Source organism: Oryctolagus cuniculus, chromosome 11, assembly GCF_051225735.1.
Source record: "Oryctolagus cuniculus isolate XC-2025 breed Fujian yellow rabbit chromosome 11, ASM5122573v1, whole genome shotgun sequence".
Taxonomy (NCBI): domain Eukaryota; kingdom Metazoa; phylum Chordata; class Mammalia; order Lagomorpha; family Leporidae; genus Oryctolagus; species Oryctolagus cuniculus.
Window position 1 is genome coordinate 119,240,530 of NC_142877.1, and position 27,538 is coordinate 119,268,067.

Below are 27,538 nucleotides of genomic sequence, written 5' to 3' on the forward strand. Positions count from 1 at the left end.
CGTTACGGCTAATTTTTGTGTACTGAGCTTGTATCCGGCAACCTTCGTGAACTAGTCCCTGCGGCGCGAGTGGGTGCTGTGCGCGTGCGTTCCCCAGAACCTTCTCTGCACTGGGTGACTGCTGACTTCACACAGCAGCTGGGCTTCTCCCTCCTCCTTCCCGCCTGCACTCCCCACAGAAGCCGAGAGGGCCAGCACCCCCGGGTCGTCCCTGAACTGGAGGAGGAACGACGCACTCTCTTGCTATTGACGCTGCTGTTAGCCTCGGGTTTATCATAAACGCCCCGCTCAGGCGAAGGAATGCCCCCTCGATTACAATTTTCTCACAAGTTTTATTGTAAACGAGTTTTGGTCTCTGCGTCTATTTGTTTTATTAGCGACCACGAAGCTTTGTCCTTAATGCCATCAACACTGTGTGTTGCACCAACTGATTTTCAAGGAAGTTAAACCAATCTTGCAATCCTGAGATAAACCCTGTGAGCTGCACTCGGTCCTGGTCACATGGGACCGCTCAGGCCCCCTGGCACTCGCGACGGTCGTCACCGAGGACATGGTCGGGCTTCCTCCGAGGACCTCGTCTGGATTTGCTGTCAGCGAAGCACTGACTCCAGAGAGACCAGCACAGTGCTTCTTGCTCCTGTTTGCTGAAGCTTTGTGAAGGGCTGGTCGCGCTTCTGTAGCGACCTCCGTAGTCTTTAGTGAGAATCTGCACATTTTTGTTAGATTTTTTTTTTTTTTTGACAGCAGAGTTAGACAGTGAGAGAGAGAGAGAGAGAGAAAGGTCTTCCTTCCATTGGTTCACTCCCCTAACGGCCGCCATGGCCGGCGCTGCGCCAATCTGAAGCCAGGAGCCAGGTGCTTCCTCCGGTCTCCCATGCGGGTGCAGGGCCCAAGCACCTGGGACATCTTCCACTGCCTTCCTGGGCCACAGCAGAGAGCTGGACTGGAAGAGGAGCAACCGGGACTAGAACCCGGGGTGCCAGCGCCACAGGCAGAGGATTAGCTAAGTGAGACACAATGCCAGCCTGGATATGTTTCTAAGAGTTTGATTTTTAGAAAGATGTTATTAGCAATGGTATTTTAAAAATTCTGTTTATTGCAGGCTGCAGAAATATGATTGGCCTTCGCATTTTCTGGCCTTCTAAGTGCTATTATTGGGGAAGATTCTTCGGGATTTTCTATTAATAACATCACATCAGCTGCACACAATAGCAGCACGAATGAGCACGGCGGTGAGCAAGCGGCAGGAAGGCAGCCATGCCGACCGGAGGGAGGCCCGGCTGCTGGGCACCAGCAGACAGTGGGCGGCTTCTGGGGGCGGCACACATGGCCAGTGGGGTACAGGACGGGCAGCAGATCCAAAGTAGCCTTTCTCCTACACACCATGCGGCCTTTGGCAGGACGGGGGCCTGGCCCCAGCTGCCCCCCACAGACAGGCCCAGCACCTGGCCCTGCCCATGCTCTGCTGTCCTGATCTGGCCAACTGAGGTCAGTGGTGGGGAGGACGGGCTCCACCCCAGACCCAGGCCCGTGCACCTGAGGCACAGAGGGTCCCTGTGGCCGTCTGACGTGGTTGGGGGCAGGCATAGCCTGGCAGCTCTGGGCCAGGGGCCCCGCCCCAACCTGCGCTGCCTGTGTGGGCACCACTGTAGCGTCTCGCCCAGAGGCTAACACTGGAGAGGGTAGTGTCATTACGGCCCCCATTAAGGGCCACGAAGAGCTCACTGCTCTTAATTACATTACCTCCTTAATACCCTGATAGCACCTGGCGTGGGGAAACAGGTCAAGCCTTCCCAGGCGGCTCAGCCAGCGCACGGCCAGCAGGGGGCGCCTGCTCCACTCTCCCGGGGTGCCTGTGGCAGGACCCCCAGCCCGGGAGGCTCCCTTTCCCCATCTGTGAATGGAGATAACGCTGCTGTCTGCCTCCCAGAGGCAAATCCCAGAAGGCGGTGCAGGCACATGGTGCACACTCGACAGAGAGCCCCGGAGACAGCAGGGTGCCCCTGCCTGCGTTTGCTCAGTCAACCTCAGACTGAGAAAGAGAGACCACGTCCACGTGACTCTGACCCTGGCACACGGCTCCCCTGGGTCTGCGTCCACGTGACTGACCCTGAAACACCGTCTGATGGTTCTGCGTCCACGTGACTGACCCTGGCACACGGCTCCCCTGGTTCTGCGTCCACGTGACTGATCCTGGCACACCGTCTGATGGTTCTGCGTCCACGTGACTGATCCTGGCACACCGTCTGATGGTTCTGCGTCCACGTGACTGACCCTGAAACACCGTCTGATGGTTCTGCGTCCACGTGACTGACCCTGGCACATGGCTCCACTGGTTCTGCGTCCATGTGACTGACCCTGGCACACCGTCTGATGGTTCTGAATCCACGTGACTGACCCTGGCACACGGCTCCCCTGGTTCTGCGTCCACGTGACTGACCCTGGCACACTGTCTGATGGTTCTGCGTCCACGTGACTCTGGCCCTGGCACACCGTCTGATGGTTCTGCGTCCACGTGACTCTGACCCTGGCACACCGTCTGATGGTTCTGCATCCACGTGACTGACCCTGGCACACGGCTCCCCTGGGTCTGCGTCCACGTGACTGACCCTGGCACACCGTCTGATGGTTCTGCGTCCACGTGACTCTGACCCTGGCACACCGTCTGATGGTTCTGCGTCCACGTGACTGATCCTGGCACACCGTCTGATGGTTCTGCATCCACGTGACTGATCCTGGCACACTGTCTGATGGTTCTGCATCCATGTGACTGATCCTGGCACACCGTCTGATGGTTCTGCGTCCATGTGACTGATCCTGGCACACGGCTCCACTGGTTCTGAATCCACGTGACTGACCCTGGCACACGGCTCCCCTGGTTCTGCGTCCACGTGACTGATCCTGGCACACCGTCTGATGGTTCTGCGTCCACGTGACTGACCCTGAAACACCGTCTGATGGTTCTGCGTCCACGTGACTGATCCTGGCACACCGTCTGATGGTTCTGCGTCCACGTGACTGACCCTGGCACACGGCTCCCCTGGTTCTGCGTCCACATGACTGACCCTGGCACACCGTCTGATGGTTCTGCGTCCACGCGACTCTGACCCTGGCACACCGTCTGATGGTTCTGCGTCCACGTGACTGACCCTGAAACACCGTCTGATGGTTCTGCGTCCACGTGACTGACCCTGGCACATGGCTCCACTGGTTCTGCGTCCATGTGACTGACCCTGGCACACCGTCTGATGGTTCTGAATCCACGTGACTGACCCTGGCACACGGCTCCCCTGGTTCTGCGTCCACGTGACTGACCCTGGCACACTGTCTGATGGTTCTGCGTCCACGTGACTCTGGCCCTGGCACACCGTCTGATGGTTCTGCGTCCACGTGACTCTGACCCTGGCACACCGTCTGATGGTTCTGCATCCACGTGACTGACCCTGGCACACGGCTCCCCTGGGTCTGCGTCCACGTGACTGACCCTGGCACACCGTCTGATGGTTCTGCGTCCACGTGACTCTGACCCTGGCACACCGTCTGATGGTTCTGCGTCCACGTGACTGATCCTGGCACACCGTCTGATGGTTCTGCATCCACGTGACTGATCCTGGCACACTGTCTGATGGTTCTGCATCCATGTGACTGATCCTGGCACACCGTCTGATGGTTCTGCGTCCATGTGACTGATCCTGGCACACGGCTCCACTGGTTCTGAATCCACGTGACTGACCCTGGCACACGGCTCCCCTGGTTCTGCGTCCACGTGACTGATCCTGGCACACCGTCTGATGGTTCTGCGTCCACGTGACTGACCCTGAAACACCGTCTGATGGTTCTGCGTCCACGTGACTGATCCTGGCACACCGTCTGATGGTTCTGCGTCCACGTGACTGACCCTGGCACACGGCTCCCCTGGTTCTGCGTCCACATGACTGACCCTGGCACACCGTCTGATGGTTCTGCGTCCACGCGACTCTGACCCTGGCACACCGTCTGATGGTTCTGCGTCCACGCGACTCTGACCCTGGCACACCGTCTGATGGTTCTGCGTCCACGTGACTCTGACCCTGGCACACCGTCTGATGGTTCTGCGTCCACGTGACTCTGACCCTGGCACACCGTCTGACGGTTCTGCGTCACCATTCGCTGCCGTCGGCACTCTTACTGTGTTACTCTGTCGGTCATGGCTCTCTGCCCAGGCCCAGCCACTCCCAGCTGAGGTGTGAGGCAGGCTCTTCCAGTGGGCCTGTGGAAGTCACGTGGTCACGTGTGTTCAATGGCAACCCAATGTAACCAGGCAGGGCACACGACCAGGGAGGGCTGGTGCTGTCCATGGCTTCGGGCATCTGTGGGCAGACTTGGAACGGATTTGGGGGCCACCGTCATTAGACAGTGTCCCCAGGAACGCAGAGTCCAACGTCTCTGAATCCACACTGGGCGAGGACTGACAGTGGCCGGAGCTTCCGTCACCAGCCCAGGGGCCAACGGCCAAACCCTGAGGCCACCTCCCGGCCAGGGTGCTGCCTGGGGCTCATGGCTGGCAGGCTTTGCAAGGCCAGTGAGGCCAAGGACAGGTCATTCACCCAACCCTGGACAGGCAAGATCGGCGAAGGCGGAACATCAAAGCTGCAGACGCGGCGCTCCGAGACAGCAGGAGCAGGCTCGCCACCAGAGAAGGCCAGCTCGTGGAGGAGCCTCCGCAGCGCCGTTCTCAAGACCAAATCAGCCATTTTGGGACAGGAAAACGGTCCTGACCTAGGAACGCGGTAGCGGCGAGCTGACAGCTCCAGGCGAGGGTGCGGCAGCCTGAACAGCTCTGGGCTACGTGCTAATCCGCCGTGAGCGCAGACGCGGCACGCCAGGCTCCAGGGCCTCATCGGCACGGCCGCGGCACCTGCCTGCCGGCTGCACTGAGCTCCTGCGGCTGGGGCTGGCGGTCCCTGCCCACCCGGGGCTCAGGGCAGCTCTGACACCTCGCGCTGTTCGCGGAGGAGGGTTCCAGGGTCTTACGCTGTGGATGACCTGCAGCACCTTCTTCAGCGACACGCAGCGGTCCTCGGCCAGCCGCAGCAGCTTTGCTGTGGCGCTCTCCGCGCGGGGCTGACTCCTGGAGCCGAGGCTGCGGACGGATCAGCAGGAAGACAGTCAGACCACATTCTTGGTGCTCTTTCTTTCTTTTAAGATTTATTTACTATTTGAAAGTCAGAGACAGAGAGAGAACAAGGTCTTCCACCCACTGGTTCACTCCCCAGATGTCCACAAGGGCTGCAGCTGGGCCAATCTGAAGCCAGGAGTTTCTTCCAGGTGCAGGGCCGAAGCACCTGGGCCACCTCCCAGAGCCTTCCCAGGTGCACGAGCAGAGAGCTGGATTGGAAGAGGAGCAGTCAGGTCTCAAACCATCCCCAGACGGGGATGCCGGCCCCGCTGGTGGTGGCTTTACCATGTGCCACAGTGCCGGCCCCTCTGTTCTCTCTAAACGCAAGGGACAAGCACCCACGCGGCCAGCGTCGCAGTGCTGGTCTGCAGACGGCTCCTGCGGCTGACGTGCCGTGCACCGGGTGGGTCTGTCCGCCAGCGAGTCATCAGCTGGCGCCGGAGGCAGAGGCCCGATGCCACTCGCCTGGGCGTCAGCGCTGCTGTACCGGCACCAACTCCGGCCAGCCATTCGCAAACCTGCGGGTTTGGTCTCCAAGAAAGACCAGGAAAGCGGCCAAGGCTGGCTGCTCTGCTTCCAACCCAGCTTCCTGCTAATGTGCCTGGGAAGGCAGTGGATGACGGCCCCAGTGCTTGGGCCTCCGTCACCCGTGGGAGCCCGGCTGGAGTCGCAGGATCCTGGCTTCAGCTAGGCTGCTGCAGCCCTTTGGGGAGGAGCCAAAAGCGAAAGCCCTTGTGCGTGCACGCTCTCTCTCTCGCTCTCGCTCGCTCGCTCGCTCTCTGTTATTCTGCCTTAGAAATAAAATCTTGGAGAAAAAAAAAAATGAAGTTATAGTGGCATCCCAGGGCCCTGAAGACCTGGAAGCAGACGACGAGGGTTCACTAACTCGTCCCCACGTCGAGGCGGGCGCCCAGGACAAGGAAGGAGCTCTGGGTGTGCGTCACTCGACAGCAGCACACCGTGTCACAGCACGCGAGGGACTCTGACGCCTGGGGTCTCCCTGAGATCCCTGCGGAACAATCAGCGGCAGACAGACGCCTCCGAAGTCGGAACTCTGAGCTGTCGTGTGACTCGGCCTCTTCCCCACGATGCCGGGGACCCCCCGCCCCACGATTTGCGCGAAGCTGTGAACCTGCAGGGCCCACAGATGTTGGCAGGACAACGGCAGCCCGGGTGTCCGGGGTGAGCGACCCCCACGCCCCAGGGTGTGGGCCGTGTGAAGAGCTGGGGAGAGCGGGGACACACACACACATGTTCCACCTTTTGCACCACGACTCAACCACGCCCACAGCAAAATTCTTGGGGAAAAAAAAAAAAGAAAACAGCTGTGTCTGAACACGTGAAGGCCTTGCTTCTCACTCCCTGAACAGGCGGTCTGACGACGTACGTGGTACTCACGCCGCGCCCGGTGTCAGCAGCAGCCTGCACGTGGAGGGCGTGCGGGTACTACGCTGTTTCACGTCAGGGAGGTGCTTCCCTGGGTCTCGGCACCCGCGGCCACCCTGGGACGCCTGCCTACCGCTCCGGCCATGGAACACCCGGACGCGGCTCAGGCACAGTCGGCAGATGCTGTCGTCACGTACCCGTTTCTCCTTGCCAGGGGAGCCAAACTGTTGCCTTCCAACCCCTGAGGCTCATTGAATGATGTCAGAAATTGCTTCCAGTTGATTCTACTGGTGGTTCTAAGTCCGAATCTGGATGTAAAAGACGAGCAAGCAGAACCTGTTAGGCGGCTTCCCCTGCAGCACTGCACGGAGGACAGCCGCGGCGAACTGCGCAGTCTCCCATCTGCAGTAAACGAAGTCATTTAGTACAGCAGAAACATCAAACAGATTAGACGCAGCTCCACGCCTCCACACTGGCTAGAGGTGGCAGCCATGAAGGAAGGAACACAGGGATTTGATTCTCCTGCGGAGGGAATATTCCATCACAGGGCAGGACGCCATGGCCGAACCCCTGGGCTCTGTGGCCGGGTCACCGGCGCCTTCACCGGGGCGGCTCAGGGTGGGCGGGGTCACCAGCTGAGCCCAACCTAATCACAGGTGGGGGGAGGGTTCCCCGGCTGCAGCCAGGAAGGGGTGATGACACGAGAAAGGCCGGACCCGTGTGCCGTTGGCAGCTCCAAAAACGTAGGCAGGATGCAGAAGCCAGCAAGGCGAGAAGCGGATTTTCCTAAAGGCTCGGCCACAGCCGACACCTTGATTCCTGGCCCGTGAGGGCCATGCTGGCTTCTCACTGAGCAGGCGCTGAGGTGGGGCCTGGGTGCATGAGAGAAGCAGCAGAAAACCGGCAAGGACTTAAAATCTCCCAGACCAAGAGTAAGCGCTTGGAACATTGTTCGGAAAGGAAGTGGCAGGGTTGGCATGGGTCCACGCGCAGGGCACACGAGGCTGGAGCTGCAAGGCGACATCAGGAACTGGCTGAGGCGGGCCTGGGCGTGGGACTCGGCAGGGCAGAGTGCGAACGCCTGCTCCTGCCCACGCTGCTGGGCCCCCAGACGAGCGGCCCACCCCTGCCCACGCTGCTGGGCCCCCAGACAAGCGGCCCACCCCTGCCCACGCTGCTGCGCCCCCAGACGAGCGGCCCACCCCTGCCCTCGCTGCTGCGCCCCCAGACGAGCGGCCCACCCCTGCCCACGCTGCTGGGCCCCCAGACGAGCGGCCCACCCCTGCCCACGCTGCTGGGCCCCCAGACGAGCGGCCCACCCCTGCCCACGCTGCTGCGGCCTCAGACGAGCAGCCCACCCCTGCCCACGCTGCTGGGCCCTCAGAAAAGCAGCTCACCCCTGCCCACGCTGCTGCAGCCCTCAGACGAGCGGCCCACCCCTGCCCACGCTGCTGGGCCCTCAGACAAGTGGCCCACCCCTGCCCAGGCTGCTGGGCCCCCAGACGAGCGGCCCACCCTCTGACCCCATCTTCTCATCTGACCACGAGAAGGACACACCCACCGGGCGGTTACAGGGTCGGGGGAGAGGCCAAGCCTCAGCTGCAGGCTGCATGCCAGCGACCATTCAGGCACCTGACCCTCTGTGTCACTGCGCCGCTGACCCTCCAGGCGGCAGAGTGGGCACGAGACCGACCGGCGGCTAACAAGCAGTGGCTCCGCGGGAAGTCGCTGAGCAAACTCAAATCCACCTGGGGTGCTCGGAAGTCAGGAACGCAGAGGACACCGGGAGATCCTTTGGCCGCTGAGTCCCGGGCCAGCATGAAGGACGGCTGAGCGATGCCTGCCCCCCGCCCCACGCCGCGTGCAAGGAACTGGTTCCAGCTGGGGGCGGGGCTCCTGCGCGGGTGTAGGAGCGTGGCTGCCCAACTCGCACGCAGCACGGCCACGGTGATGGCTGAGCTGGTGGCCGTTAGGAGAAGGGAGACTGGGACTGTGGGTCGGCTCGCGCCGTCACAGGGCAGGACTTCCTGTGGGCGCTCCTGCGAGGCAGAGGGCGTGTGCACACAGACACACATGGGGACGGCTCGGCTCCTGCCCCTTACTACTGTAAACGCTAAAATTTCGGGGAAAATGTCGGGAAGAGTACATCTTTTAATAAAGATTTATTTATGTATTTGAAAGGCAGAATTACAGAGAGAGGTTGAGACAGAGGTCTTCCATCTGCTGGTTCACTCCCCAGATGGCTGCAACAGCCAGAGCTAAGCCGATCCGAAGCCAGGAGCCAGGAACTTCTTCCTGGTCTCCCACGTGGGTGCAGGGGCCCAAGGACTTGGGCCATCTTCCACTGCTTTCCCAGGCCACAGCAGAGAGCTGGATCAGAAGTGGAGCAGCCAATACTCGAATCAGCTGGGACTCAAACCGGCGCCCATATGCGATGCCGGCACTGCAGGCGGCGGCTTTCCCAGCTACACCACAGTGCTGGCCCCAGAATACATTTTTTGAAAGCCAGACCCAGGGCCAGCACTGTGGCCCAACAGGTTAAGCTACCGCCTGCAGCACCAACACTCCTTATGGGCGCGAGTTCAAGTCCTGTCTGCTCTACTTCCAGTCCAGCTCCCTGCTAATGCACTTGGGAAAGCAGCAGAGGACGGCCCAGGTCCCTGGGCCTCTGCCTCCCGTGTGAGAGACCAGGAAGAAGCTCAGCCTGGCCCAGCCCCAGCCATCGCAGCACCTGGAGAGTGAACCAGCAGGTGGAGGAATTCCATCTCTCCTCTGTCTCTGTAACTTTCAAATAAATAACTGAAATCTTTGAAATAAGGACATAAAAATAAAAGACCCAAAGTCACAGTGTCGCAATGAGACACATTCAGTCTAAAGGTGCAGATGGGCTGAAAGCAAACAGACGCTACCTCGAGCCACGTGATCCAGACTCGGGTCACAGCGGCAGGGCACACGGATGCTGTGCGCCTCTGGCGTGAAATAACGGGAATGGCGCTTTATCTCTGTGGGTTTTCTCCCCCAAACACACCACTCTAGCTTAACCAGCCAAACCCCAATCTTTACCTAACCAGTCACCCCCAAAACGTGCAAGGTCAAAGCACAAGGCCATTGTGCATAACTGTCATAACCAAGATGGGACCAAGCGTGTGTGACCGGCAAACATGGCGGGGCACGGCCGCCAGTCCTGGAGCAGCGGGAAGGACACTCGGGAGGACTGAGGGCCGGTGCACAGAGCATGGGCCGGGTCAGCAGCGGAGCGTCGGCAGTCAGCGGTGGAAATGTGCACAGCAATGAGACACTGCTGGGAGGGGCCGGGCATGGGGGACGTCCCACCTCCACGGTCTCCCTGTGAACGTAAAACCACTCGAGACAGGAGGCGAGCTTTATCAAGGATGGTGGAGGGATACCAGCACATCTGACGGCTGAGATGAAACGGAACTTGTTAAAAAACAAACTACCAGAGATGGCCGCAGGAGAAAGGAAACTCAAATAGTTCTGAGTTAATTCTCTCAAAACTCAGCTCGCGACTTGGAACATCCCCCAGCAGGGCTCCTCGGCCTCCGTGGCTCCCGGTCCGTTCTCAGGAGCAGTCACGGGCTGCAGCCCCGGCCGGTGGCAGAGCGGAGCTCAGGAGGTGCGCGTCCCCAGCGCGGTTCCTGACACCGCTGGGACTCGGCGCTCAGGGCCACACAGAGCTGCTCGAGAGAGGGAAACGCAGAACCCACTCGAGAAGGAGATGCCTGAGGACTTCTTTACAAATTTAGCAAACAAAACCCAGCAGCACTAAGAAGGCAACACGTGGTGACCGAGAGCAAGGCTGGTGTCACGTCTGAGTCAGTGACTCGCCACGTTCCCAGGCGAGTGACACAATCGTAGGACAGAAGAGGAAAACCACTTGACAAAAATCCACATATATGATACAAAACAAGACTTACAGCAACTGAGGAGCAGAAAGCAAACTCCTAAACTAATACAGGACAAACTCCTAAACTAGTACAGGACAAACTCCTAAACTAGTACAGGACAGTCAAACTCCTAAACTAGTACAGGACAACAAACTCCTAAACTAGTATAGGACAACAAACTCCTAAACTAGTACAGGACAAACTCCTAAACTAGTACAGGACAGTCAAACTCCTAAACTAGTACAGGACAAACTCCTAAACTAGTACAGGACAACAAACTCCTAAACTAGTACAGGACAAACTCCTAAACTAGTACAAGACAATCAAACTCCTAAACTAGTACAGGACAGTCAAACTCCTAAACTAGTACAGGACAGTCAAACTCCTAAACTAGTACAGGACAATCAAACTCCTAAACTAGTACAGGACAAACTCCTAAACTAGTACAGGACAACAAACTCCTAAACTAGTACAGGACAAACTCCTAAACTAGTACAGGACAGTCAAACTCCTAAACTAATACAGGACAAACTCCTAAACTAGTACTGGACAATCAAACTCCTAAACTAGTACAGGACAACAAACTCCTAAACTAGTACAGGACAGTCAAACTCTTAAACTAGTACAGGACAAACTCTTAAACTAGTACAGGACAAACTCCTAAACTAGTACAGGACAACAAACTCCTAAACTAGTACAGGACAAACTCCTAAACTAGTACAAGACAATCAAACTCCTAAACTAGTACAGGACAGTCAAACTCCTAAACTAGTACAGGACAGTCAAACTCCTAAACTAGTACAGGACAATCAAACTCCTAAACTAGTACAGGACAAACTCCTAAACTAGTACAGGACAACAAACTCCTAAACTAGTACAGGACAAACTCCTAAACTAGTACAGGACAACAAACTCCTAAACTAATACAGGACAAACTCCTAAACTAGTACTGGACAATCAAACTCCTAAACTAGTACAGGACAACAAACTCCTAAACTAGTACAGGACAGTCAAACTCTTAAACTAGTACAGGACAAACTCTTAAACTAGTACAGGACAAACTCCTAAACTAGTACAGGACAGTCAAACTCCTAAACTAGTACAGGACAACAAACTCCTAAACTAGCACAGGACAGTCAAACTCCTAAACTAGTACAGGACAGTCAAACTCCTAAACTAGTACAAGACAATCAAACTCCTAAACTAGTACAGGACAACAAACTCCTAAACTAGCACAGGACAGTCAAACTCCGAAACTAGTACAGGACAAACCCCTAAACTAGTACAGGACAACAAACTCCTAAACTAGTACAGGACAGTCAAACTCCTAAACTAGTACAGGACAATCAAACTCCTAAACTAGTACAGGACAAACTCCTAAACTAGTACAGGATAACAAACTCCTAAACTAATACAGGACAAACTGCTAAACTAGTACTGGACAATCAAACTCCTAAACTAGTACAGGACAACAAACTCCTAAACTAGTACAAAACAGTCAAACTCCTAAACTAGTACAGGACAACAAACTCCTAAACTAGTACAGGACAACAAACTCCTAAACTAGTACAGGACAACAAACTCCTAAACTAGCACAGGACAAACTCCTAAACTAGTACAGGACAATCCAACTCCTAAACTAGTACAGGACAATCAAACTCCTAAACTAGTACAGGACAACAAACTCCTAAACTAGTACAGGACAGTCAAACTCCTAAACTAGTACAGGACCACAAACTCCTAAACTAGTACAGGACAATCCAACTCCTAAACTAGCACAGGACAGTCAAACTCCTAAACTAGTACAGGACAAACTCCTAAACTAGTACAGGACAACAAACTCCTAAACTAGTACAGGACAAACTCCTAAACTAGTACAGGACAACAAACTCCTAAACTAGTACAGGACAAACTCCTAAACTAGTACAGGACCACAAACTCCTAAACTAGCACAGGACAGTCAAACTCCTAAACTAGTACAGGACAATCCAACTCCTAAACTAGTACAGGACAGTCAAACTCCTAAACTAGCACAGGACAACAAACTCCTAAACTAGTACAGGACAGTCAAACTCCTAAACTAACACAGGACAGTCCAACTCCTAAACTAGTACAGGACAGTCAAACTCCTAAACTAGTACAGGACAGTCCAACTCCTAAACTAGTACAGGACAGTCAAACTCCTAAACTAGTACAGGACAGTCAAACTCCTAAACTAACACAGGACAGTCCAACTCCTAAACTAGTACAGGACAGTCAAAATCCTAAACTAACACAGGACAATCCAACTCCTAAACTAGCACAGGACAGTCAAACTCCTAAACTAGTACAGGACCACAAACTCCTAAACTAGTACAGGACAATCCAACTCCTAAACTAGTACAGGACAGTCAAACTCCTAAACTAGTACAGGACAAACTCCTAAACTAGTACAGGACAACAAACTCCTAAACTAGTACAGGACAACAAACTCCTAAACTAGTACAGGACAACAAACTCCTAAACTAGTACAGGACAAACTCCTAAACTAGCACAGGACAGTCAAACTCCTAAACTAGTACAGGACAGTCAAACTCCTAAACTAGTACAGGACAATCCAACTCCTAAACTAGTACAGGACAGTCAAACTCCTAAACTAGCACAGGACAACAAACTCCTAAACTAGTACAGGACAGTCAAACTCCTAAACTAACACAGGACAGTCCAACTCCTAAACTAGTACAGGACAGTCCAACTCCTAAACTAGTACAGGACAGTCAAACTCCTAAACTAGCACAGGACAACAAACTCCTAAACTAGCACAGGACAACAAACTCCTAAACTAGTACAGGACAGTCAAACTCCTAAACTAACACAGGACAGTCAAACTCCTAAACTAGTACAGGACAGTCCAACTCCTAAACTAGTACAGGACAGTCAAACTCCTAAACTAGTACAGGACAGTCAAACTCCTAAACTAGTACAGGACAGTCAAACTCCTAAACTAACACAGGACAGTCCAACTCCTAAACTAGTACAGGACAATCCAACTCCTAAACTAGTACAGGACAACAAACTCCTAAACTAGTACAGGACACTCCAACTCCTAAACTAGTACAGGACAGTCAAACTCCTAAACTAACACAGGACAGTCCGCTCGAACCGCGCGGCTCACGCCATCAGTGGTGCCAGTGGTGCTGAGATGGAGCGCTCACTACCGAAGACGAGGAGGGAGGCGGCGACGTCCGGGCCGAGGCTTCCGTCCCACACAGCGGTACAAGGCTGCCGGGGGAGCCGCGCTTACCCTCACTGGAGGCTATGCGAACACGAGGGGATCCACGAGGGCAGTACTAGAACTGACTAACTAGGAAATGTCAGAGGGTAACCGTATTCAACCCCGGTAAAAAACCAACCGCGTCTCTAATCATCAGCCATAAATAAGTGGAGAATTAACTTCTAAAAAATTGAAAAGAGGAAGTGAGGGGGGGCTGGGGAGGGGAGAGGGAGACAGAGAGAGAGAGAGAGCAATCGCCCACTCCCCTGGTGGCCAGGAAACCTATGCTGGTGTCCCCTGTGGGTGGCCGTCTCCTCCTGCCTCAGCTAGGTGAAATGCATACGTGAGTGCGTGTGCACCCACGGACAGAAGGTCTGGAAGGAACGCACCCCAGGGTGAGCAGCAGTCACCCCTGGCTGTTAAAATCACGGCCAGCTCATCTTTCCCTCTATGGTCCCCCTGCTTTCCGGTTTCACGCACGACTCCTATAATCAGCATGAATAAACACATTTCCAAAAAACCACCGCACACACTTTTCTTGCGATCACATGAGTTAACGATTATCAACCCAAGTCACAGAGGTACAGCTGATTTTTTTTAAAGATTTATTTATTTATTTGAAAGTCAGAGTTACAGAGAGAGAGAGAGAGAGAGAGAGAGAGAGGTGTCTTCCATCTGCTGGTTCACTCCCCAATTGGCTACAATGGCCAGAGCTGTGCTGATCCGAAGCCAGGAGCTTCTTTCAGGTCTCCCATGCAGGTGCAGGGGCCCAAGCACTTGGGCCATCTTCTACTGCTTTCCCAGGCCACAGCAGAGAGCTGGATCAGAAGTGGAGCCGCTGGGACTTGAACTGGTGCCCCTAAGGATGCTGGCACTGCAGGCTGTGGTTTTACCTGCTACGCCACAGTGCTGGCCCCTGTTTTTATTTTAACTCTGACGGTGCCCAGGGGCTCCCTGTATCATCGCAGGCAGCTGCCCCTCTGGATTCTGATCCCAGAGCCAGCGCTCCCTCCCACTGCACCTTCCCCGTCCGGCACAGCAGGCCGACGCTCAGCTGCACGCGGGAGAGCCAGCGCTCGCACTCGCCACCCCGCCCCAGGCGGCCTCGCACCCAGCAGAGTCCCGGGCAGAGGAGAATCCGGGGCCCAGGCAGCAGAGGCGCCTCAGCAGGGATGGCGGTGGCGACAGGCGAGGGTGGACGTCGTGAGGGGCCCCACCGCCTGACTCCTCTCCTGTCCTCTCTGAGAAGGCCGGCCTGCCAGCCTGGGCCACCCGCCGTTCCTGTCTTCCGACGCCCTCGATCCTGAGCCACGCTCCCAGCTGCAGCCTGGGGCGCCCTGAGCTCCTCGCAGCCCAGCGCACTGCCCGGCTCTCGGCATGTGCCACAGCCTGACCCAAACCCCCGTTTCTGTCCCCTAACCGGTTCCCTCTGAGGCCAGGACCTGGACTGCGCTTCCCCACAATGAACACAACCCGCTGGGGGCTCCAGAATCCTTGTCACACGCCTGCCACCTTCGCGCAGGGCCTCTGCTCAACGCCTTCCCCCCAAGAGGCCTCCTCTGCCCGCCTTCTCCGCGTCTCCCTACCGCCCCGCCGCGCTCAGTCACCTGCTCTCGGCATAGAGCACGCTGGTGCCTCTTCCCCGGCGCCACACACGCTGCACTTCCGAGAGAGGCAGTCAGAGCGTCCACACTGACGAGCGACAGGGCAGACCAACCAAGACAGCGAACGCCCCAGAAAGCCAAACCAATGCGGGGGCGTGGGGCGGAGCACAGGTGCGGGACGGGGCCCGGCCAGTCTGCGCCCACTGCCTGCCCCGGCCGCCAGCCATGAAGCACCAGCTGGCTCCTCTGTTCCCACGACAAGCCCAGCACCACACCCACTGGACAAAGGTGCATGCATACACACACTGCCAGGCCACGGGCGCGTGCCGATGGCGTCTCTAAGCTGCCCTGGCTCTGCTCCGGCAGGATCAGGATGGTGAGAAATGGAGACATCAACAGGGGACAGCACCATACTCTGAACCAACTGCATATTTAAGCTAAACTCTCACGGACAAACAGGCCTCTGCGTCATGGCCCGGCCCTCGCCACGTGCTGCCCCGTGCCAGCGTGTGTGATGCCAACACCCAGAGCCACGGGCCCGGGAGGGCAGGGTGGGGGCCCGAGTGCCCTGGGGAGCTGGGGGTCACTCGGAGGCAGCCCTGTGCCGTGTCAAGATGCAGCTGAGAAGCGTGTGAGGCCACTGTCTGCACACCCCCGTGCTCCCCTGCCACGTTAGGGCAGTGCCTGTCTTCCGCGTGCCCCACACTCCGTTAGCACCGGCACCCGCGTCTGGCCTGGCACCCGCACCGTAAATCATCCCAGAGAAACGTTTTCTCTTAACTGAATTCAGCGTGAACACAGCTGTTGAGTGGGAAACAGTGAAGACCCAGTGACACGGAAAAGCCCGCGTGCGACTCTCCTTGTAGCTCTCACACATTCTCACCGAGTGTGCGCGGCGCCCCGGCTCCCAGCCACAGGGCTGCTGCCACTGCCACGTCTGCCTGGCGCCGGCAGACCCCGCTCAGGAGCCGCAGCACCCCTGCCCCCCTTCTCTGGGCGCACAGGCTGACGTCCAAGGACCCCACCCCTTGGCCTGCCCTCCGGCTCCTAGCCGCTCTGTCTGTCTATGAGAGGCACTGAGACCCGGGAACCTGACTGCCCCAGCGTCTCACGGCCCAGCCTGGCGGTATTGCCACAGCGAGCTGCAGAGGCCTGGGGCTTTCTACCCGCAAGGGTTCCTGGGAACAGCTGGCGGCCCACCGGGTGCACAGGGAAGGCAGACAGACACAGAACGGAGGTCAGTTTTCTCACTCGGGGGCGGTGAGGAAGCAGAACGCATCCCACGGAAACCACACTGCAGATTCTGGTCCTGCTACGACACACGCTGTGCTGCTCTCAGCCCAGTGTCTGCTCAGCCCACGGCCATGCGGGCGGCCACCGAGCGCTCAGCCAGGACAGGCAGTAGGTCAGGCGGGTTCTGTGTATTTCCCACTCACTGGTATTTTCAACTGCTGATGGGCTGCAGGAACGTAAACTCACTGCAGGTAGCACACAGACGTATACAGAAAAATCCTGGAGAGGGGCAGAGGCCTGACTTGAGTCCTTGAGGGACACTCTGACCACAGCTCGTCCACACTGAGACCGTGGTGAGGGCACACGATACTCGCTCCACCCCGAACTCCTCACCTCTCTCCTGAAGTCACCCCTCCTCTCCCCCCAGCCCTGTCCACTACCGAGCTCTGCTTTTTCCGGGGTGTCACAGGAATAGGAGAGATCTCAGGCCAAAAAGATCGTGGGCCAAACAGGCTTCAGTGACAACTGAAAATCCATCCCACACTCCACAGAATTCGGGCTGCAGAGCTCCTTTTCCCCATTTGCAGTTTCCGTCAGCAGCGTGAGCGGAGAACTCTCAGCAGGGTGCTCTCTGATGTGCCGGGCGAAGGAAGCAGGGGCCCCGGCGGTGCGCGAGCCACACCACTTGCGTCATCCTCTCAACTCCTCCTTCAGCCTCATCCTGCAGTTAAAGCACGGGTTTCCCCGTAACAGATCTACTCAACCGACACTGCCAGGCAACACCGAAACCACAGCACGCTGGCAACAGAGGCCGGGGCAGCTGTCCTTCAACCGAAGTCTACTACTTCATTTATTTATAGATATAGTCAGTCATAGACACAGACAGAGCCATAGAAATAGACAGACACAGTCATAGACACATACATAGTCAGACATACACATACACATAGACATAGTCACAGACATAGTCATAGACAGACAAGTCATAGACACATAGTCATAGAAATAGACAGACACAGTCATAGACACATACACAGTCAGACATAGACATACACATAGACATAGTCACATAGACAAGTCATAGACACAGACATAGTCATACACATAGACATAGACACACAGTCATAGACATCGACAAAGTCATAGACACATAGTCACAGACATAGACATAGAGATAGTCATAGACACATAGTCATAGTCATAGACATAGACGTATAGACACAGATGTAGTCATATACATAGACATAGATTAGACACAGTCATAGACATAGACATGGGTGCAGGAGCCCAAGCACTTGGGCCATCTTATACTGCTTTCCCAGGCCACAGCAGAGGCTGAATCAGAAGTGGAGCAATTGGGACTAGAACCAGTGCCCATATGGGATGCCGGCACTGCACGCCGAGCTTAGCCCACTACGTCACAGCGCTGGCTGGCCTCTAGGGTTTTTTTTTTTTTTTTTTTTTTTTTTTGACAGGCAGAGTGGACAGTAAGAGAGAGACAGAGAGAAAGGTCTTCCTTTTTTGCCGTTGGTTCACCCTCCAATGGCGCTGATCCGAAGCCAGGAGCCAGGTGCTTCTCCTGGTCTCCCATGGGGTGCAGGGCCCAAGCACTTGGGCCATCCTCCACTGCACTCCTGGGCCACAGCAGGGAGCTGGCCTGGAAGAGGGGCAACCGGGACAGAATCCGGCGCCCTGACCAGGACTAGAACCTGGTGTGCCAGCGCCGCAGGCAGAGGATTAGCCTAGTGAGCCGCAACACCAGCCGCCCCTAGGGTTTTTAAATTTAAACCCCAGATATTGAGATTATAAATATAATAAATACAAAAAATATGTTTGAGGTTTTTCTGTACTATACATTCTTAAATGGTCTGGCAAGAATAATTTCTGAAATCATTTTGCTAGATGTGAGCTTTCGCATTTTATTTCCTTCTTTATTCTTTTCTATATTGTTTGCCTTTAGAAAAGCCAGTAATATGTGTTCTCCAATTTTATTACTGAGACAAAGATGCAGTAAACCTGACTCCCCCTTTCAGCACAGTCTTGTGATCTTCGGCACAGGTGCAGTCACGCAGCTCCCTGACTCACACACACAGCGCATTACCCCAAGACCCGCCCTCATGCTGACCTCAGAAAACCACGGATCTCGCCTTCAGCCTCATTGTTTTGCCTTTTCCAGAATGCAACACACAGGATCCTACAGTAGCAACCTCTGAGGCCGGTTTCTTTCAATCAGTACAATGTCTGGGGATCCAGGCACACTGCGTGTCCCCATGGACATCTGGGATCCAGGCACGCTGCGTGTCCCCACGAATGTCTGGGATCCAGGCACGCTGTGTGTCCCTGTGATGTCTGGGATCCAGGCACACTGCATGTCCCTGTGACGTCTGGGATCCAGGCGCGCTGCGTGTCCCCGTGGACGTCTGGGATCCAGGCGCGCTGCATGTCCCCGTGGACGTCTGGGATGCAGGCACGCTGTGTGTCCCCGTGGACGTCTGGGATCCAGGCACACTGCGTGTCCCCATGGACGTCTGGGATCCAGGCACACTGCGTGTCCCCGTGGACGTCTGGGGATTCAGGCACACTGCGTGTCCCCGTGGATGTCTGGGATGCAGGCACACTGCGTGTCCCCGTGGACGTCTGGGGATGCAGGCATGCTGTGTGTCTCGTGGGTGGGTCCCAGTTTGGGGAATGAGCCCTCCACACACACACGGCTGCACCGGTCTGTCTACCCACTCACCTGCTGAGAAGCCGCTGGGTTCGCACCAGTTCACAGTGATTATCAATATAGACGCCACGATGAGTCACATGCATGTTTTTTAGTCAACTCTTGATCATTTTAAATACAAAAGTCATACAAAACAGGAAGAATACAAACACTGACTCATCCTGGAAAATTAGCGAAAATATTAGCTCTAAACTTAGAGGACGGATCATGCTTCCTTACAATGCTCTGGGCGCAAAGGCAGACAGGAGCGAAGGAGGCGCTACCAGGTGCTCTGACCGGGCTGCTCTCCTGTGGGGGCCCAGAGGACAGCAAAGGAGGGGGGACCTGGGCGCCACTCGGGGGCCAGGGCACCCCACGGCCCCTCCCGCAAGACCCGTCCCCACCCGGAGTCACTCTCCTTGGCCCAGTGCTTCCATGGTAGGACCCGGCAGGTCTTCTGTTCGTGGGCGATGACATACTTAAGCCTGAGTCCTCAATCCCTGTCTGAATTCAAGAAGCAGGCTCAGAACAAGCCCCGCGACAGTGTGGAGACCCCTGTGTTCTCGCCGAGTGCTAACAGAACATGAAACGGCCGCTGTGAGGACTGCTGCACGCAGCAGTATGCAGAAACGTCCATGCACAGAGCAACCCGGACGGACAGCGGCAGGCACGCGCCCTGGTGGGGCAGACACCTGCACTCTGAGAGCGCCTGAACTCAACGCCTGCCTCGGGCCCTGCGCAGCTTCCTGTCCGTGCAGACCCCCGGAGGCAGTGCTGATGGCTCAAGCAACGGGGCTCCTGCCGCGTGCAGACCTGGACTGAGGTCCTGGGCTCCAGCTTCGCTCCAGGCTGTGGCTGGGCAGCTGTGGGTGTTTGGGGAGTGAATCAGTGGGTGGGGGCTGACTGTCAAATAAATTTTTAAAATTAAAAAAAGAAATCAGGGCCGGCGCTGTGGCGTATTGGGCAGAGCTGTGGCCTGCAGTGCCAGCATCCAATATGGGTGCTGGTTTGAGTCCCGGCTGCTCCACTTCCAGTCCAGCTCTCTGCTGTGGCCTGGGAAAGCAGTGGAGGATGGCCCAAGTCCTTGGGCCCCTGCACCTGCGTGGGAGACCCGGAAGAAGCTCCTGGCTCCTGGCTTCAGATCGGTGCAGCTCTGGCTGTTGTGGCCAATTGGGGATGAACCAGAGATTGGAAGACCCCCCCCCAACTCTAACTTTCAAATAAACAAATAAATAAAATAATAGATAAATCGAGATTGATGGAATAGAGCAAAAAAAAAACACACAAATTGAAGCAAATTATGGATAAGAACATGGCAAACCAGACATTAAATATAATGGGGAAAAGATTACTGAAAACATGATGGTTGGAAATATATTATCTATTTGGAAAAACGTTTAAAAGTTTGGATGCCAGGCCTGGCGTCATGATGCAGCAGGTTAAGCTGTGCCTGCAACACCGGCGTCTCACATGGGCTCTGGCTTGAGTCCCGGCTGCTCCACTTCCAATCCAGCTCCCTGCTAATGTGCCTGAGAAATCACTGGAAGATGGCCCAAGTGCTCAAGCCACTGCACGCACGTGGGAGACCTGGATGGAGTGCCAGGCTCCTGGCTTCGACCTGGCCGACCCCTCGGTGGCCGTTTAGGGAGTGAGCCAGTGGACGAGAGCTCTCCCCCCGCCTCTTGCCTCAACTCTGCCTTGGAACTAAACAAATACATCTAAATTTTAGATACCCACCTTATATTAGGGGAAATTCAAGTTTTTGTTTTCTTTTAAAGAATAAGAAAAACAAGCAGAGTAGAACAGAATTTTTATCAAGCCTGTGAGAATGGTGAATTAACAGATTTTAAACAACAGACGTCTTTGGAAAACGAGAAGATAAATGTGTCCCATCATACTCGGATGTGAACTGTGAAACAGGCGGTACCATGTAAAGGAGGGAAACTACACGCCAAGAACAGCACTTACCACCGAAAGGGTTACCTCACACTCATTACCCAATTATGAAAAATCACCAAACAAAAGTGATAAAAGTTAACCTGAAAAGCCATCAGCGGGGCCATTAGCCAATTAGGACGTGAACAGAATTCACAGCAGGGAGGCACAGCCAGGGCACGGGGGGCGTGGACACACCCAGCCTCGGCACCGCCCCAGGACCCAACCACACCATGAGGCACCATCCCAGGACCCAACCACACCATGAGGCACCGCCCCAGGACCCAACCACACCCAGCCTCGGCACTGCCCCAGGACCCAACCACACCCAGCCTCGGCACTGCCCCAGGACCCAACCACACCACGAGGCACCGCCCCAGGACCCAACCACACCACGAGGCACCACTCCAGGACACAAACCACACCACGAGGCACCGCTCCAGGACACAAACCACACCACGAGGCACCGCTCCAGGACACAAACCACACCACGAGGCACCGCTCCAGGACACAAACCACACCACGAGGCACCGCTCCGTGTCCTGCAAGTGAGCAGCATTTTAGAACAACGCTCAGACCCGATGCTGCGAGGCGTATGACGCTAGAACTCACACAGCACTGACGGTGATGTAAATCACGATTCTTGGACAGAACAACTTGCCAACACCACGAACGTTCTCCAGAGTGAGAGGTGACATCAGCAAGGTGGCGGAATGGGAGGACCCAGACTTCACGAAGTCTCTGATCAAGCTTAACGAGCAATCAACCACAAACGAGAACAGCTTCGTGAAGCCTCCAAATTAGAAATAAACCTAAATCAACTGCCTGGTCCATTCAAGACAATAAAAACTGCACACAAAGCACTGAATGGCTCCCACTTGGACTGCACCCCCACCACGAAGTCAGCAAAGCAAGAATCCTCCAGGGACCACAGTTCATCGACAGGAAAGGAAACCAGATGTGGACACCCAGCTCCCCAAGCACTCTGAGAGGCCTCCCAGGAAGCCCACCCCCATCTAGCCTCAAAGGGGACACAGTGGAGACGCACAGCTTGGGTCATCCAGAGTCCACAGCGGCCAGTATGCAGATCTCGATGGAAGCAGTGGTGCCCAATCCGGTACCAGCGACCAGCACAGCCCAGCCCTACAGCCGTGCCCACTGCTCCTATAGTGGGAGGGAAGTGCTTCCCGCCCTGACTCCCTAGGCGGCTAGCCCCAGACCTTACCTAGGCTCCCCCAGGGGGCAACACCACCACTGCGGCAGATGTTGACAGCAGAGGCTAGATTTCTCCAATTTGGGAAGTTAAGCAGTGCTCAGCCATGGCACAGCGGGTTAAAGCCCTGGCTTGCAGTGCTGGCATCCCATATGGGCGCCGGTTCGAGTCCTGGCTGCTCCATTTCCGATCCAGCTCTCTGCTATGGCCTGGGAAAGCAGCAGAAAATGACCTGAGTCTTTGGGCCCCTGCACCCATATGGGAGACCTGGAAGAAGCTCGGGTGGGTGCAGCTTGGCCGTTGCGGTCATCTGGGTAGTGAACCAGCGAATGGAAGACCTTTCTTTCTCTCTCTCTACCTTTGTCTGTAATTCTTTCAATAAATAAAATAAATAAATAAAAATAAAAAATAAATAGTGCTCAGCCAAGCCTCGAAAGCTACTCCAAGGTGACAAACCTCAGCTCTGCATTTCTTCTGAACAGAACGGCAGGTCCTGTCCACCCAGATCAACAGCCCCACCTAACCCCGGGCCCTCTGAATCCCTGCCCAACTGCCCCCCGGCCAGTGCGTACTGCAACCCAGCCCACGCAGGTGCCTGCAGTGTCTGTCCAGCAGCTTGACCTGATGGTGGGGCCCAGCCAACTTCCCACCACCTGAGCTCAGAGCACAGACAGCAGCCCGGCCACCTGGAGAACTGGAAGCAAGCTCCGCCCACGGTCGTTACAGCAGGCCTGACCCAGCCAAGCTAGACTGCACAGGGAGAGTCTATCCCCAGAACAAAATGCCAGGAAAGCTGGCAAACGTGGGCGTCTCCTCAGGTGAGCAGACCCCAGCACAAGGACCCAAGGGCTGCAAACACTCGGAAAAGCAGGCCACCCCCGAGAGCAACTTGAAGCTCCAACCGTGAACCTGGAGACATTTATAAAGTGGTAAAGGATTCAGAACAATTCTCGTCAAGAGCAGTGAACGCCAGGAATATGTGGATAAGAATTAAAATGGAATTGGGAAAGTAATTCACGAACAAAATGAGAAGTTTGACCAAAAAATTAGACTAAAAAAAAAAAGAAGGCAAACAAACAGAAATCCTAGAGATGAAGAATACAATGACCGAACAGAAAACACAACGGAAAGCTCCAATGGCAGGGCTGACCACGCTCAACAAAGCAGAGAGCCTGAGGCGTGGTACGTGAAGTCATCCAATCAGAAGGGCGAAAGAGATGAGAAATGAGGAAGCCCACAGGGATCATGGAACACAATCAGGAGACCTCATCTCTGTATACAGGAATCCAAGGAGAAGAAAAAGGGCTAAAAAGCAAATTTAAAGAAATAACAGATGCGAATCCCCCTAATCTGGGGAAACGTGCCAACATCCAGGTAGGGAACACACAGAGATCTCCACCCAAATTCAACTCAAAGAGGAGTTCACCAAGACACATGAACAAACCGTCAAAAATCGAGACAAAAACCAAGAGCAGGGGCTGGCACTGTAGCACAAGGGGTTAAAGCCCCAGCCTGCAGCACTGGCATCCCCTATGGGTGCCGGTTCATGTCCCAGCTGCTCCTCTTCCCATCCAGCTCTCTGCTGTGGCCTGGGAAAGCAGTGGAAGATGCCCAAGTCCTTGGGCCCCTGCACCCAGGTGGGAGACCCGGAAGAAGCTCCTGGCTTCAGATCAGCTCAGCTCCGGCCACTGCAGCCACTTGCAGGCTGAACCAGCGGATGGAAGATCTTTCTCTCTCTCTCCATGTCTCTGTAACTCTTTCAAATAGATAAATCATAAAAGAGAGGAGTAATAGATAAGAAACACATCACATACAAAGAGGTGTGGATATGACTATCAGGGGATTTCTTGGCCCAATGCCTGCAGGCCAGGCAAGAGGGATGCCATATCCAAAGTACCGGAGGGAGAAAACTGACAATCAGGAAGACTTTACCCAGGAAAGCTGTCTTTCTAGAAAGAGAGAGAAATTATTAAAGTTTCCCAACCAAAAGCCAAGGGAGTTTACCACTGCTAGGCCTGCCCTACAGGAACTGCTAACAGCCCTGCCCCTGACTTGTAACATGAGAACTTTGGAAGCGCAGAGCTCACTGCTGTAGGGATACAGAGGACACCCCCGATGCGCCACGGCTGGGGTGGCGCTGCAGGGAGCAACGGTTCCCTAGTGAGGGTACAACAGGGCTATTAGTGACGACTCCAGCTAAAATAGATGCTCAACACATACATAAAACAAAAGAATGCAAGTGCGGACAGAAAACTGCCTGGATGACTTTTTAAGAAGATTTATTTTGCTAAAAGAGTGATGGGGGAGGAAGGGCGAGATCTGTGGATCCCTCCACCAAAATGCCCCAACAGCCAGGGCTGAGCCAGCGGAAGCCAGCAGCAGAGGACTCCACCCGGGTCTCCACGCGGTGGCAGCAGCTGAAATACCTGAGCGGGGAGCCGGGCGGAAGCAGAGAGGCAGGGACCCTGCACTCCAGGGTGGGGCACGGGCATGCGCGTGGCGGCTCAACCCGCCGTGCCACGGCACAGAACCACAGTGGGCACCACCTCACTGCAGTCAGACGGCTATCACCCAAAACTCGGAAAACAACAAGTGCTGGCCGGGTTACAGAGGAAAAGGGACCCTACCATTATGGAAAACAGTACGGAGATTCCTCCAAAAACACAAAGCGGATCTACTGTAGGGCCCAGGCATCCCCCTTCTGAGGGTTCAGCAAAGGAAACCAAGGCAGCACATAAAGGACACCGGCAGGCCCGTGGCTCTCACAGCCCAGCTCCTAACAGGAAGGACGTGGCGTCAGCATGGACGTCCTCGGCCGACGACTGGATGGACCAAGTGTGGCGTATCACTATGCTCATGAACCAACCTGGACACAGAAGGACAAGTACCAGGTGTCTTCTCTTACATGTGGAAATTCACAGAGTCTAAAAATGCACTGTCTCACTGAATTATGCCATCCATTTAAAAACGTACCCTTCTTTATTACTTTATGATCCCTGCCATGAGTCCCACGTTATCTGATATTAGTGTCATTTTCAAGAAAAAACAGTGGGGCTGGCATTGCAGTATAACAGGTGAGACCCCTCAGCTGCAATGCCAGCAACCCACATGGGCACCGGCTCATATCCCGGCTGCTCCACTTCCCATCCAGCTCCCCGCTGTGGCCTGGGAAAGCAGTAGAAGACGGCCCAGGTCCTTGGGCCCCTGCACCCACATGGGAGACCTGGAGGAAGCTCCCGGCTCCTGGTTTCACTCTGGCCCAGCCCTATCTGTTGGGGCCATTTCGGGAGTGAACCAGAGCAGATGGAAGATCTCTCTCTCTCTGCCTCTCCCTCCCCAGCTGCCTTTCAAAGAAATAAAAGAAAAAGAAAAAATAGTACGTATGTGTTTGTATAAATTACCTATATCTGAAGCAAATATGGCAAAATGTTAAAATTGTTAAATTTTTAAAGTAAACAATACACTTTTTAAAAACGCTAGAACCCTGGAGAGGAATAAAAGCAAAGCTAAGCTGTTATCAGTACGGAACAGGTCGGCGTAAGCAGGAGATGTTCCCCGCAAGCCTCACCGAACACAAAGCGAGAATTAACAGCAGGTTCACACAACAGAACTGGCGAGGACTCAAAGCACAGCACTACAAAGACTCACCAGACCACAAGGGGAGGCGAGAACAAACAAAGCACCCACGTAACAACCGGGAGGCAGTCGACAAACTGTCAGCAGCCAGTTGTTACATATCCGTAAACACCTTGAGTGGATATGGGCCACGTCATCCAGTGAGGAGTGACTGAGACTCACCTCGCCAAGGAAAGGAAAATGACATTCCACCCAGAGAGCACAGGGGACCGAAACTTCCATCAAATCATGTGAGAGGTAAGTCGATCAAGTGGGCATAACACCGGTAAACACACTTACGCCCAATACTGAAGACCTCAGTACCTAACCCGAGCAAGCAAGGGTCTGAGAGGAGGACAGAAATGTACAATCCACACCCCACAGTCATGAAGGACAGGCCATCAGACAGAGATTAACGAGGCAGCACTGGGCTTGAATCACACGGACAACGGGGGCACCCTCCTTCCAGCAGCAGCAGACGCACACCTTCGGATGAGCGCAGAGGTCTGTCTTCCTGGATGGCTCCCAGCGAGCGCGGCAACCTGAAGACCTGTGCCCGGCGACCTGCCTCTTCCGACCACGGCGGCATGAGACGCCAAGTCAGTAACGCAGGAAATTCAGAAAATTCACAGACGCGGAAATTTACAACATGCTCCTGAACAACCAGTGACGCGGAGGAGAAACTAAAAGGGAAATTTAAACAAAGCAGGAGACAGATGGAAACAACACACCAAAACTTGTGGGCAGCATCGAAACAAGTGCTAGGAGCGATCTCGAAAAACAAATTAACCTTGTGCCTCAAAGAAGAAATTAAACCCAGATTCAACAGAAGGAAAGAAATGTAAATATCGGAGCAGAAATAAATGAAAGTGCGACTAAAAACAATACAGATCAGTGAAACTAAGACCAACAGACACACGTCAAGGTCATCCACCACATCAAGGTCATCCATCAATCTCAAGGTCATCTATCACATCAAGGTCATCCATCACATTGACATCATCACATCAAGGTCATCACAAGTCATCCATCACATCAAGGTCATCCATCACATCAAGGTCATCACATCAAGGTCATTTATCACATCAAGGTCATCTAGAAACAGAACAAACACCAAACACCACATGATCATCTTGCTAGATGCAAAAAAAAAAAAAAAACTGACTAAATTTAACATCCTTTCATAATTGAAAAACCAAAAACACCACATAGGGGCAGGTATTTGGCCTAGCAGTTAAGAAGCCATTTAGAACCGTGCCCCACATCAGAACGCCCGGGTTCAGCTCCTGGCTCTGGCCCTGCTGGCACCTTCCTGCCGTGTGGACCACAGGAGACAGCAGGTGATGGTTCAAGCAGCGGGGTCCCTGCCAGCCGGGTGGGAGACTTGGACTGAGTTCCCGGCTCCTGCCTCTGGCCCAGCACAGCCCTGGCCGTTGCTGGCATCTGGAGAGTGAACCAGTGGATAGGAGCGCTTTCTGTTTGTCTGGCTCTATGTTTGTTTTTTTTTTTTTTTTTTTGCTTTTCAAGTAAAT

General features: G+C 54.8%; 1 protein-coding gene across 5 annotated transcripts in view; it reads right to left on the reverse strand.

The window, feature by feature from the left end:
- The window catches only part of EFCAB6 (EF-hand calcium binding domain 6), a 231,497-nt gene that overhangs the window by 102,551 nt on the left and 101,408 nt on the right, over positions 1–27,538 (reverse strand). For all 5 annotated transcript variants that reach the window (XM_089307706.1, XM_070053016.2, XM_070053015.2 and 2 more), the window contains exons 11-12: positions 6,742–6,852; positions 5,014–5,122 (exon numbers count right to left, since the gene is read on the reverse strand). In XM_089307706.1, the coding sequence (XP_089163832.1) occupies positions 5,014–5,122; positions 6,742–6,852 (220 nt within the window). The remainder of the gene's footprint in view (positions 1–5,013; positions 5,123–6,741; positions 6,853–27,538) is intronic.